General features: G+C 44.0%; 2 protein-coding genes across 2 annotated transcripts in view; both read left to right on the top strand.

Moving 5' to 3' along the window:
* Positions 1 to 250: 250 nt before the first annotated feature.
* LOC6543522 overlaps positions 251 to 14,854 on the top strand; it is a 113,633-nt gene continuing 99,029 nt past the window's right edge. Inside the window, exon 1 of the mRNA XM_026979451.1 lies at positions 251 to 784. The gene's annotated coding sequence lies outside the window, so the exon portion shown is untranslated. The remainder of the gene's footprint in view (positions 785 to 14,854) is intronic.
* LOC6543242 (chromobox protein homolog 1) lies at positions 14,111 to 14,667 on the top strand. Its single transcript, XM_001968653.2, has one exon. It carries the CDS (start codon positions 14,235 to 14,237, stop codon positions 14,553 to 14,555), a length of 321 nt encoding a protein of 106 aa, XP_001968689.1. The 5' UTR covers positions 14,111 to 14,234; the 3' UTR covers positions 14,556 to 14,667.

The following is a 14,854-nucleotide window of genomic DNA, read 5'->3' as shown; positions in this document are numbered from 1 at the left end:
TCTTTTTCACATTTCTGCAAAGGCGTCTTGGTTATAACAAAGTAACAACAAAAAAAAGGAGAGAAAAAATTATTGCTGAGCGGTCCAGGCCAAAAATGGACCAGCAGAGCGGCGACTTTTGCCGAGCAAAGTGTGGGCAGCAAAGTTGCCTAACAGCCAGCCGCACTCACACCAAAATCCGGGCTCATACACACACTCTCTCGGGTTTAGAGCCAGGTAACTCTTGGCAATACAGGTAACCACTGGGGCTCGCGATCGGCGGCTCAAGCTCCGCACATTCAGTTCGTTTTCAGCGCGCGTGCGGTGCGGTTCTCTGCCAAGTGGGCTTCTCTCTGGACAGTGTGTTAAGTGTTAAGTTCAGCGCCAGCACTCCGGATAGATCATCTGAGCGGAGATCGTTGCCTTATTTGAATAGGCGGGGAATCTAACATCCATCGCCTAATTGCAGTGAAAGTTGCCGGGCATTTTTCAGCTATTTTACCCTGTGAAAATTCCGAAAAACCAAACGCGCGCAAAGCAATCCAAAGTGTTCAAAAGAAAAGCATTAAATATTGTTAAGTACAACAATACGTTTTAATAAAAATATTCCAGTGTCTGTGAGTCTGCCAAAGCCGTCGCGCATTGTGTGTGTGTGTGTATTTCTGCGCTTTTGACGGCAAATCGCTTTTGGCAGCTGCTTTGGCAGCAGCCAAGTAAGAAACAAGGCTTTTTTGCTGGCGTCGATCTTCGTTGGCAGCTGTTGGCAGTATGAACTGATTTTGGCCGAAAGTTGATGAATAAAATGGTGAGCACATTTTTTCCCCCTTCTACTAAGTGCAAATTTTAAGTGGTATATAAAACATTTTTATTATAGTAGAAATTTGATGGATTTTCGGGCGGAAAAAGCCAAGTGGTTAAAACAGCCAAAACCTAAATTATATCGCAAATGGCAAAGATAAAAATATATTTAGCCTGCAATAAAACTGATAACCATTAGGAAGAGCCAACTGAAATTGAATACATTTAGAAAAGTCAAATTAATATATGAAACTATATATAAATTTCGTCGTATTACTTTAAGTGCCTTTTTATGGGTCTTAGATATTATTTTTAACTTTAATATAAAAACGTTTGTAGTTCCATTAAAGTCGCAAACACAAAAGTTTCATTAAAACTACTTATAAATAGTCTGGAATTAGCGAGCATTAAAACTGCTGGCACACAAAATTTACATGATAAATATGCGTTTTTTTCCACCCAAGTGCAGACATAAGCTCACAATACCAACTGTTAGTGTGGCAAAGAAATAATAATAACAAACAGTGCCGACACAAAGAAACGTTCACTTTCGTTGGTGCAAAAATCTCAGACCAAAGTCATTGTGAGATTTGATGAGTTGGAAGACGAAGATGATGAGTACGCAGATGGAAACGGGTCCGAAGACGGCTTGTCACTGACTCTGTGGTCAGGGCCTCTTCGCTAATGCTGTTTATTTTCTCTGCATCTCATTTCGGATATAACGAAACCGAAACGCAAATAGAAAATATGACAAATAATTGCTTCAAATGCCCGCTTGACACACTTTTCGAAGGCGCGAGGAAAGAGTTTGTCAAGCAATCACAAGTGTACCGAAAACAAAGATGAGGTCAAAAAAATATCTTTCTGTGATTGTTTGATATTTTGGGAGATTTCGCAGGCGGATTTGGCGAAATTTGTGTGTTCGTTGATGGAGATGGGAGATCCCTGTCTGCATCTTTTTTTTGTCAAAAGCAAGACACAAGTGAAGCTACCGGCGCCATCTCATTTGTCAGCCAGTTTCGGCATGAACTAGCTGGTAGTCATTTGTAAACCATTGTTTTTCTGCTCGCCGTGGGTTTTGGTAGTTTGGTTGAAGTTGTTTTTCCCGAACGGTTCGTGCGTGGCTCATCTTATCCCATCTCACCGACCGACTGACTGACTATTTTTGTGTTGCTTAGCTGTTTAGGCTGATGCGTTCGCCGTTCGTTTGTTGTCTGCGCGGCAAAAGGTGCAAAACTTTCACTTTATGTATTATTGTTTTGCGTGCGAGCTGCTGCGTTTGTCTGCTTGGAGAAATTACAATAATAATGCCTATAAATTATGAGCCAAATGGCTTGACTCACTCTGCGTGGGCGAAAGAAATTGCCGCAATTAAGTGAGTCAAGGGACCCAAAGTGAATGCTCTGCTTCGCGATTCTTCTGCAGAGATAAATGGCGTAAGTGTAAAGAGACAAGTCTTTCACATTTTGCAGAAGAGAAATTTCAGTTATTTTTATTGCAAAATTCATGGGCCAAATCTAAAGACTTAGGACACAAACTACATAGGGGATTCTGGTTTTCCAAGGTAGATGAGGTAGATTACAAGTCTTAAGTCACGCACTTGATATTATTTTAAAGTTTTGAAAACTCCAACTTCAACTCCAACTTTGTGCAAATTTCTACAACGGAATCAAAAGACTAAGGAAACAAACTTGTTTTTGTCGATAATGAAATCGACGAACTATTATTTTTAAAACCTGGCACAGATAAATTGCATGGCAAAAACAAAAGACTGCAGACACAAACCTATCGTCGGCTAATGAAACCTTTATTGAATGCAAATAAAACCCCAGTTTTATTATTGCCTAATGACCAGAGAAACTCGTGGGAAAGAGATTTAGCTACTTTCGTCGAACGCCAAAGCAACTGGCGAAATCGGGAGATTGATTCCATAGATTTTACGGGTAATTCGTAAGTCATGTTGTGCGTCTTCAGTGCCATTAGCCTGCAGACAGATTTATTATGGCAAATTCCAAAGACTGGTCGCGATTTGGATGCTCTTTTGGAGCTCCAAGATTGTGACTCAGTTGCCTCAACTAGTTTGCAGCACCCCACACAGTCTGTTGAACCGCCGCTCAAGGTCTTTTCCCAGCCGCCAACGGCGGAGCTGCCATTCAAAGCCACAAAATTCTAATTAATTTTGCGCTCGCAAAACTTTTTGCATTGATCTCTTCTGACTGCCGCAAAAATCCCAAAAGAGCTACAGTGTGTGGGCAACGCATACAAATCGATAAACCGATGAACAGATGAAGACGAAACCGAGACCAAAGCGAAGCAGTCTAACATCATTAGTTTCGGCCAGTGGAGGCTTTTTTGAGAAGGCCTCGTGGGCGAACGACCCACGCTCCATGACACAATCGATCCGCCAAGGCCCGACCATGTGGTTCACGGATCTTGAAAGCCGTGCACTTGTTATGCGTTTTCGATTTCCATTCGGTGATGGGCAGCCCACTTTCACCAGAACTCGGTTTCATTTTCATCGCCATATACGAACGTACTTCTTCGGGATGACCCAAAAAATAATGAAGCATCTCTACCGAAAAAAACTGAAAGCACAGGCCGAAAGGAAATAAGAAATACTTCGAGGAATAAAGCGAAAGTAAAACAGCGACCAGTTTTTGTGTTTTTTTTTTTTGTGGCTGCAGGGCTGCTGCAGTTAAAAGAGCGGTTCAAACTCCGATTCGCAGTAACTCAAAATGATGTCATGCTGCGAGTTGCCAAAAAAAACCCGGCCAGACTTTAGTTTTTTTTGTTTTTGGTGGACCCGAATTTGCTGTATCTGTATCAATAAAATGGCTTCGTCTCGTGCAGCATGGGGACCGTGCTGCAAATGCAAAAGTAACTGGACGACTTGGGCCCAGCCCAGTTAAGTTCACATTCAGTTCAACTTTCAGCTTCCACGCCAACACTCCGTGGCACAGTTGTTTTTTTGTCGTCGTGCTTTATGCCGCTCAAGACCCTGATCGCTGCATATAACTAGCCGTAATGCCGTTTATTTATTTCATTTTAAAAGTCCCTGTCAGCGGCACAGCTCCAGGTCGGTTGCAGTTGCACTCGCCTTAGCCTCGAGTTAAGCCCTTAAATTTATGACTCATATTAGTTGCAGACTCCGACGCCGACGCCGGAAAAAAAACCAACACGGAAACTTTTTAAACTGCAATTTGCAACAATTTCTGCCGCAACTGTAAAGCAGACTTAGCCAAAAAAAATTGCAAAACTGGCATTCAGAAGGCGAGGTTGCTGGGGCGCAACGAAGTTTTATTACACTCTCCAAAAACAGCAGGGAAATGGGTTGAGTTGTGAGCTTCACGGTTTACAAAATCCAGTTCAGGTTTCTTTCGCGCGACTGCCAAGTAGGAAAAACCAAGTTAAATGAATTAAGTGACTCGGAAACACATACATTACACAAAACAATTGATGTTTTAAGGTTAGGCCACAGATTTGTGCAAGTACTAAATATTTTACCGCACAGCCTTCTTAAGCCCATAACATCATCGACTTTAGAAAGTTCCAAAAACTTCCGAACGGAGTTCTCGACTGGCCTGCATATTCGTTCAGTCATTACCAGGCTTCACTGGCAAATAGAGTATGCAAAACGCCTGGATGCAAAACCTAACCATCAGCTCGATCTCAAGTTGTGCGGCCAATTAACGGAATGTCTGCTCTGATATCGCTACCGTAATTTAACTTTCAAATGCAGCCCGCAAGAGCAGTTAAAACGGAAAACCCGTTGGAGCCTGGTAACTCCACTGGTACATGTAGTGTAGTGTATCCCCATATCAGGGCACTTTAAGTCAGCAGGAGTGGGAGCTACATGGTCTTTTGTCTTTTGCTGCTTTTTGCGCCCTGTCAGTGAGCTATCTAGCTGGCTAATAACTTCATTTAAATTAATCTGGCCAACAGGAGCAGCACGTAGAGCACACAACCACCACAATTTAAAATTCAATTACCGATGCATTTGAAGTTGCCACCGCAGGCGAGCACAAAGCCATAAACATTTCCCCGTCGCCACCATGTGGAGTGAAGTGGCTCTGCGCCGCACATTGATGCATCCTGTCATTGTCATAGTGCCAGCTCATATCCTGCGGATCGCCGCTGGTCGTAAATTGCAAAAACCGCACATGCTAATCAACATGGGCAACCGCAATTATTAAATTACATTTGCACGGTCTAATCGAATTGGCAAGGGGTCTTGGTAGCCGGTAGATATGACCAGTGTTCCTGGGTAAATGATATGATATGACCAACAGTAGCCACTGCTAATTTAGCTTGACAGTCTGTTCTCGCCAGCTAAAAGGGGCGTAGCTATCGGTATTTGATTCATCTCCGGAACGAGGAGGCTGGATGATTGTCGGTGTGCAAAGGAAGCTTTAAACAAGTGTGGGCACTTTGATCGTACCCAGGTGACGATCACATTCAGGAAGAAGTACTTCACTAGCTTGTTATTTTCCATAAAATGTATATATTTTATTGGTTCCCAGAGTAATGAGGGGAGGCAGTGGTTTTGTACCCTATACGAATATAGTACTCAGCTTATACATAAAACTTAAGATTTTTTGTGTTTAAGTGCGATTAAGTGCGCTTTGCATCCCGGATATCTTCGCTCTCCAGCCTCCCTACACCATTTCACCATCAACTTGCCATCCACAGAGTTGTCGGTTATGGCCAATGGTATAAGCCATGACTCAACTCAACAACGCCTCGAAGGTCGACAGCTGGCGACACTTTGGATGTGGTGCTAGTCTCGCACCGCCGACGGGGAACATATTTGGCTTTGATGGTGCGTGGGCTTTACAGCTCAGTTGGCTTGATTAAAATGTAGTGTGGCCTGGCCGACGCCAATTGGCTTATTACCCATGATCCGAGTTAAGACAGGCAAACAGACCTGGTTTGCATGCGGTTCTAACAAACGCCAGTTGGCAACAAACATTGCGCAGAGGCGTTTTGAAATGACCGTGGGCGGGGACATGGAAGGCCTTCAACTGCGTCGACTTCTGAGTCCCACACACAAAGAGCTTTTGTAATTAAAAGCTGAGCTGTTTTCACACTCAAATGGTGCGTTGATTGATATTCCCGGCTAATTGCCATAGGCTTGGCTCCAAGTTGTTCCGACTCGGACCATCCCAAGGCACTTCCTTAATGGTCACTTACACCAAATGTCAAGTTCAAGTGGCGGCCCTTGGTTAAATAAAACGAAAAAAGAAAAAAACAAGAAGAAGGAAACCGTGTACAATGAGGCATTTGATTGATGTGAGCCCCTCTTGCCGGTCATAATCGTCATGAGGATGAGCATGATGTTGATGGTGGTGCGTCAGCAAGAAAATCGAGTTAGTTCTTTGACTTCTTCGAGTTCCCTGTGCCAAGAACAAAGTTCCAGGCAATAGAAGTGGATTAGGACCGTGGAAAGTACGTGACAAAAGCCCTCGGCGGCTGGAATCTTCCTCACTCAGAACGAACAGCAGTCGAGTCAAGTTCGTGGTCGTAGTCATTCGTTTGGCCGACTGCAGCTAATTGGTGAGCAAAACAGCGAACAAGAGCAATAATGTACCGCAGACAACAAATAACAACGTGTAATGAACGCAGCTTACAGTTTTTTCCAGCGATTTTTTCTCTTATTTTCCACTCCACTCCGACATACATGAATGAAAACTAAAGTAAATTGGCCCCCAGTCGTTGGAGTCATCGTCGTTGTTGTCGGTTCGGGACATGAACATCAAGGTGGTCGTGGCCGCTGTCGACTTCAGACAAAATGCAACTACAGAAAAAATGGAAATAAAAGGAAAAAAAATGTATATAGTATAAATGCAGCTATATGTATACAGACAATAAATTGTTAAATAGCCGCAGACTCCGGAATCCAGAGACGCAGAATGGGCCGGGGCATGGCTTAAAAATTTATGCCATTTTAAAGCGAGAAATGAAACACGCCCCAAGTGCATTACAATAAATTATAGAAATATGAGTACGGCAAAAAGTCTCAAAACACCACTCGGATCAGCAACGCAAACCGAGAAGCGGGACCCTATTTTGGGCCATGATCGCCGCCATCTCTATTATAAAGCAATTAATGCCGGCGATGCTGATTTTAATAATTCATAAAAGCAAAGAGAAATGAGCGCATAATTAGGACACCCGGGTGGCCCTACGGATTCTTTGGTCTCCTCGGACTCCCCCTGCAGCATGGGCACGACTTTGGACAGGGCTCATTAAAAACTGCCTGCTAAAAATAGCAGCAAACATTTCTGCGCGGCGGAGTGGAGTTGTCCTGCGCCATCCTCACATATTTTTATATTAATTATCGTGGCCACTTGTACAGCTGTCCGAGTGCAACCTGCTGCTCCACTCGAAACCCCAATCCCAGCTCCAACTTCAGATGCAGCTCTAAGTATTCTCCAGGGGCAGATGCAAAGCACGATGCGATGCCCCTGTGCAGATTTCGCCGATTGGCCGCCATTGACTTTTAGCGATAATTAACACCTAGGTACTAAACCAAATTGCAACCGCAGCATCGGCGTCTGCCAGATGCGACAAAAGACAAAAACTGGCCAACTCAACAGGTACTGGGTATTGGATATTGGTACTCCTTGTGGACGTTTTTAATGGTTGGCATTTTACGTTTATTTTATTGCAGGCAGGCAAACTGGACCTTTGCTTATTGATTTGCATTTTTACAAGACTTCTTGTTTGCGGCACTGTTGTCGCTTTTTATGTCTAGATTTAGTTATTTTCGTATATTTAAATCGCTTGTACTTGGGATGCTTCAAGGTTCTCTCCTTGTAACCAGCCACTGGATCAGAAGTACAGGCGGCGATAATTTAAACAGGAATGCTGCGACCAGGATTAGTTGGAAATATCGCATCGAAGTCGAGTCATAAATTAAAGCAAACTAAATAAATCAAGATGAAATGGGGATAAGAAAGGGGGATTGCTACACAAAGTATCTTTAACTTGGGGGGGAAATAATATATATTATGGGATAATTCCTAATGACTTGAAAAAAACCACATTTTCTGGGAGAAAAAAGTTTTAAATGGAAACGGAAGAATAAGAAAACGCTATGGCGAATCCATGAGTTGATGATTTCGTGATGACACTAATTCCTAACTTTTTTTCGACCGACAGCGATTTTCTTGAAGATTTTGTTCCCGTCCCACATTATTATTATAAGATTTTCGACCAAATCCATCGAAACTTCCACAAGAGTCGGATAAAATAGCAGTTAAGAGCCGCTCTTTAAAAAAAAAAACCTAGTCACATGCCAAATTTGGCTAAATTGGCAACACTGAATGGCAGCTACCGACCTGTCCGGCCATTTACAATTACCAACGACCATCGACTATCCACCATCCGCGGCTCATCCGTCGCGGCATTCCGATTGCGATTCCAGTCACATAGTCGCACATCTCCGCCTGACTCACGCTGGGCCATTGTGACTCGACTTTGGCCCTTTTGGCCAACAGCGTAGGGGCCAAAATGTGCTGCGTTAAATTCAATCAATGCATCAAATCCACATGCACATGCACTCCATCGCCCACGCGTCCTCCGAAGGAAACAAAAAAAAAGAGGCTTCGAGTGGAAATCGCCAATGGACATGGCTTTTCGAGTTGGCCCGCGTTGCAGGAACTGTCGGACGAATCATAAAATTATGCAGAGCACATACCGCACACGTACACACATGGGGCTATTATACAATAGGCCAACACAACCACACCACATTCGGGCCAAAACCAAAGCGGCAATTGCATAAAACTCTTTTTACGATGCGTGGTTGTCGTCTTTGTCAGTGGTAAACCCAAAGAAACCATCCACATTCGATGGCGATGGCTGCACAGAAAGAAACTTAGTGCGCGTTTTGGGGACTTACGATTTTCCTTGGATTTTCATGATGCCGTCGATGCCTCAGTTACTGTAGCTTGCCCATTTCACATCATTAAATTTTGTGTAGACCTACCTAGTATTATGTCGGTTCTTGGCCAACCAAGATTAGTCTGGTCTTAGTCTGGATTAGTCTGATTTGTTGGGTTTACCCCATTAAATGAACATTTTTCCCGGTGCATGAAAATGGCGACGCCGGGTCCGGGCACGTACGCAATGCCAGAGGCAACTAATGCCCAAGTATATATAGTTGTTGTGGCTGTTGTGGTGTTCCTCCTGTTGCTTATTGAAGTGCGCGACTGCGCGTTATGTTTTTCCCCTTTGTTGTTGCTGTGGGGCGCATTCGCAATTTACAACACAAATAAACATGGCCAAGATGTGGCAGAAGCAGTCGAAGTGGCAAGACGTCAACACCGGCCGAGGTTTACTTCCGCCGGATAGCTACGTAAAAATCATATAAATTAGAATGGTAAAACCGAACTTGGAGTGCTGACTCCTAAAACTAAAGTGAAGAACCAGTCACCTTACCCGATTATTCAGATTCTTGAATTTACATTATTTCTGGGTATTTCCGTTAGGCGCTGCCCTTATATGATTGATTGCTTTGCAGCGTATCCCATACACGGGTCTTCATACCCATTATGTAACCTCAAGAACTGGAGAGCCGAGGGTGTTCAAGGCACTTAGTCAAATCATCGAAGCGTCCGAAAGGTCACCACCACTGGTAATTATAGTTGACTGACTGACTCTCCTGCATTGAATTAAATCGACTGCAATTTACCTTTCTAATGGCCAGCTCCATTTATGGCCACATGGGGTTTTCGACTGCAGCAGTCTGTACTGCACTCCCCAGATCGTGTGTGTCCATTTATGGTGTGGCCAGCCCAACTCCTGCTCCTACTCCGTGCTCTCCATCTCGGCCAGACTCTTTCACCCGGCGTAGGCGAAATGTGTGCATTTTGGAAAGCCATCAAAGGCGCCACGGGCTCTGTCGATTGGAGGTCAGCTCCGCATGCCACGAAAACACACAAAAACCCACAAAAACGGCCACATGTGGGCCGTGGTCGCCACACTCTACACTCCAAGAAAGTGTGTCAGTTAGGAATCAGTGCAGCAGGCATGGTAATTGGAAATGGGAAATATATTACAGATTATCTGCATTTTTATGGCTGCCATTTATTCAATTTGTTTAATAGCCACGCCATAGCAATGCATTGATCACGTTGTGAAATTTTGTGAAGGTACTTCTTGGTTATCAAACTGGTAGTGTAGCAATATTATTCGAACGGAATCACTGATCAGAATTTAATGGTAAGGTATGGAACCTTTTTGAGATTTTAAAATAAAACCTGATAACAATAGATTCACATTTCACAGGTTTATTTTATTACCGCTTGGCAAACGCATTTACAAGTGTGTGGAATGGATGGGTCACCACCTTCGAAGCCAAAATATCGGCCCTGCCTTGTTGTAATAGAAAAACCAGTTTCCAGATCTTCTCTCCCATAATAAAGAGCATGTCCTTGGCATATATACACTTTTTAGCCGATATTCGCCTCAGTGCGGGCCACAATTTACGGCGGTCTGGACATTTACGAGGCTCAGCTTAGACACATTGTGCAGCAAATTGTGGCCGCACTCCAGTATCCCCGTCGGAGGCCAGCCTTTTCAATTAAAAACTGGAAATAAATTGCGACCGCAACGGCGTAAATAAATATTGACATTTATGTTTAGCGACGGCCCCCGAAGATTGCTTTGCCAATAATGTGGCACAGAGATTCGTAGACTATAAAAAACCTAATTAACACCTCTGGCCCTCCACCGAACTTCGGATCTTTCGATTCTCCTCGTCAGCTCCTTAGCTTTTAGCCATTGAAGGTGCATTAAAGAGTTGCAACCAGATCGTTGGGTTAGCGGCTAATTTCTGGGTTAAATGTGGGGGGAAAACGAAAAAAACACAGTCATGGCCGGCAATGAAAGCGAAATTTTAGAGTCCGCCGAAAGAGGAGTTCTCCAGACTGGGGAAATAAAAGAACAAAATGGGAGGAAAATAAGAAAACATGCGTCGCCCGGAGTCGACATTCTTTTTAACAAGTTGCCCGCAGAGACCAGAAAAGGGCCTAGAGCTGCAGTTGGAGCCAGTCAAAGTCAAGTTAAATACGCCCGCCGTGCGTCGAAGTCGTCGGGAATGGGGGACTGGTCATTTTGGCATGTCCGCTGGGCTCTCTGGTTCTCTGGGCACCGGGAGACCAGGCCAGGGCCAAGAAATATCAGAAGATCAAAGGCATTTTAACAGCCAGCGTCCAACGCAAACAATCAACACGGCCCAAAGAGCCAGAAGACAACCAGAAGACCTAAATGCCCAAGATGGGGATGAGGAAGCGGATGAGGAGGAGATGAAGTTGGAGCTGGAGGAGGGTCAGCGGTAACGTGCCGGCTTAAGGCCCAAAACCTGTGCACTTAGTTGGAGGACACGTACAGGATAAATTAGCAAATATTTGTTTCTTCTTTTTTTGTTTTTTTTTTTTTTGTTTGTAGTTCTGCAGATGTTTGCCTTGCTGTGGATTTTATTTCTTATTTAAGCAAAAATTGCATTTAAATTGTTTCGTGCTTGGCCAAAGGTCGGCAATGTAACCTTGACATTTCCAGGCGATCATCGCTGGACATTTCGCCCCTTGGCAGCAAATAGAGTCCACCAATGAGGCCATCGATAATGTCTCAATTATGTCAATGCGACACCAGTGACCATCGTCTTGGCCTCCGCTTAGGTGCCATCTCTTAACAAATCGAAACGTATCGACTTGATCTCATTGGGTGCATGTGCATGTGCATAAACAAAACAGTACAGCAGCACACCATAAACAAGGGAACTAAACCAAAAGAAAAAAAAAAATATATATATATATATAAAAAAATGGGGATAAGCCTTATAAAAACAATACATCAGGCATACGGTGCGTAGTGGCTGTAGCTACTACAAATAAGTCGGCGTCTCCAGTTCAGTTCCCCCATTGTGTTGCCACCAGGCAATAAAGAGATTTAGTAGCTCGTACCAACCAGCCATCTAGCCTCCTGCTGCTCCAGCTCCTCCAGAATTCCTCATCCTTTCCCTGGCCAGCAGTGCATGTCCTTCTGAGCGGTCAATGCTTCCCGCTGGACCAGTGCCACTGCCACCGCCACTTCCACTTCCACCGCCTGATTTGCATGCTTAACCTTTAAGCTCGTGCGGCATATTAATCTTATCAGAAACTTGTCAACAGTCAGCTAAAGTCAATCCGATCGAGCCGCTTCCCTGCTGACAAGATATATACATTGTTCTCGGATATCGCATGTAATGTCTCACTCGCCTAGTTGCATACATACATATATATCAATATACCATTGAAGTGAAGATCTGCGAAATAAGGGGATAAGATGTAGATTTTGTTTAAAGGGCTAAGCTCTTTATTTTAATATTTTCACATGCCCTTCACATTTACCTTCTTAGAAACGACAACAGAGGTGTTGTACAAATAGTATCCACCAGCAGTTGGGCAGCGTTCAAGATGGGCTCTGCTAATTTATATATTTATATCTACAAAAACACGAAAAATTCAGAAGTTTAGAAGAGAGTGGTATGATATTTTATCATCGCTGACAGAAGGACACATCATAAATGTGAGGAATTTATAATGGGTTTTTGTTGCCCAGTCACGCGATGATCTCCGCTTGAAGGCTTAGAAACTGACCTTCATGCAGAGCCAAGATCTACAAAATGAATTCCCAAGAAATACGTATGAGCCAAACCCCTGCGGATTCCTGCGGACCGCACTCTAATGATTTCCTGCTTAGGATACTGGGGCTCACCCATAGACCCAAATATGCTGCCACTTCCCAAGAGCTGTCCCCCTGCCAATGATTAATGTGCCGATCCTTGTCCGATGTCGATGTGGCGGGAATGGGTATTATGTATTTGGGTTAATGTTACACCGCAGCAGCACTGCTGGCATTGCTTTAATTTTGTTTTAACACAAAAATTGCCAAGTACCAGTCCAGTATTTATTTGATGTGCGCAATGCAGCGATCGGCAATTTCCTTCCGTCGTGGTGGAGCTGCGCATCTTGATCGCCGGGTTCTCAGGCCGTGGCCAGAAAACTGGAATCCCAGAGAACCGATACCAATGCCGATGCCAGTGCCAGTGCTGCTGGCTATTTCAAAATCTAACTGTTAACTGCAAAAGTTGAACGTACTGGCAGCATGCAACATTCAACGGCTGCACCCACGGCAGCAACAGCATTAACGGCAGTACACTTGCAAAATATATTTTATGAGTATAATAATTCTTTATGAAGAATAAAATAGTTTTAAATATTATAAAATACATAATTTGCAAATAGCATTGCAAATATCAATTTTCTTGGATTCAAACCTGTTTCACTTTAGTAATAATTTTGTTTCTTTCTGTTCCTTCCTTTATATAAACTATTTTGAAATATAGGAAATCCATCTGAAATGAAATGTTATTTTTTTTTTCTTATAAGCATTCCAAGCCAAATACTAAGAATAAGATTATACAAAAAAACTCGACTTAGTTGGAGAATACCCTTTAGTTTTCCCAGTGTATGCAACTGCAACTGAGCGGGCAGCGAAACGAGTTGAAAGCCGTTTTCCCTGTTTGCCAGCCAGCTCTTGAAAGTGGTTTGTTGTCTAACTGCGTTAGTTGCTGCTTTAAATTGTGCGCCCAAGCAGCTCCAGCGGCGTTTAATGGATCCAACTGGCGACCGGAGACCTCGGCTCAAACTGGCCACCCCACCACCGACTTCTGTTTCTGATTTCGAATCGGATTCTTTTTGTTGCTGAAGCGGGTTCTCAGACGGCGTTGGCTAAATGTCATAGCGGCGGATGCACCGAGCAGATTAATCATTAATCACAGGCCCATCCGAGAGTACGAGACTTCCAATATGCGGAAATTACTTGTATGTATGTAGCTGTAGTCTCTTTATGCCCCATTCCCACCATCCCAATCACCTGGTTGCCGATCATTTCCGCCGACTAGTTGGGTTCCTTTATTTTGCCTTTATTTTGACACTGGGCCAGCAACGGCAATTACTGGTGGTGCCACCGAAAACCCTCCTCCCTTTTGCCCTGATTTATGAGTTTTTAATGAGCGGCCACTTTACACGAATTCAAGTTAACAAGTGAAGCCGCGTAAGGCCAATATCGCTAGTAATATCGCCGGCAATCGCGCCTTGACATTCGATTCGAGTCGTGCGAAATGTCAGATGAAGATGCACCAATGATACGCTCAATGGGCGTTGGAATGTACAATACCCTAACTTGATGCTAAACAATATGGTTATGTGGAAATGTAACATTTATTTGCGTTTTCCCTTAAAGCGTTTCACACTCAGGGTTGTCACACCTACAGGATTTCAAATACAAATCGATACCAACAGTTATCGAAACTGAAACCTGAAACGCACTTAACGACAAGTGACAATTGGCGATCTATCAAACATCTAAACAAGTTGCCTATTAAAATATCACGATATCCATTCATTAAAATGGATCCTTCGCAAACTAAGACTTACCTGGAGGAGCAACCACTTGGAGTTGATCGTGGACTCCAGCCATTGCGGATCATTGGAGTCTGCGACTGGTCCGGCGAGCTGATGTTTTTGATGCAGTGGAAGGGTTGCGACCAAGCGGATTTGGTGCCCGCCAAGGTGGCCAACATTCGATGGCCCGAACTGGTCATATCGTTCTACGAGCAGCGCATCGAGTTCAAGGATGCCAGCGACCATGAAGACACCATGGACTTGGACTCCGACAATGGGTATGAAACCACTTCGAGCCCGTCAAAGGAACGTTCATCAAAAGCCTAGGTCATAACGCAAATTCACAAAATTACTGTTGCTGTTCACGAATATCTCCTGTATAACGAAGATTGGCGTTGTCCGCTTTATGGATACCGCCTATAAAGAGTATTGAAACTTCTGCCACAAGTTTTTCACTTTTTCTGGTCGCCGTTGTCGCTGGTGATTGATTATGCATTTTCATGCGAACTGGTTGCTGATGCTGCACTTTGTTGGCATGCGGGCAGGTGAATAAGTGAGTTTAGCTCGGCCCAGCCACGCCCTCCGCCTCCTGGCCACAACTTGATGCTGGAGACAGGCCGGCGGCA

The sequence above is a fragment of the Drosophila erecta genome, unplaced genomic scaffold, assembly GCF_003286155.1.
Source record: "Drosophila erecta strain 14021-0224.00,06,07 unplaced genomic scaffold, DereRS2 tig00000055-arrow-pilon, whole genome shotgun sequence".
Classification (NCBI taxonomy): Eukaryota; Metazoa; Arthropoda; class Insecta; order Diptera; family Drosophilidae; genus Drosophila; species Drosophila erecta.
Note: the sequence above shows the minus strand (reverse complement) of the source record. Positions and strands in the feature narration are given on the sequence as shown.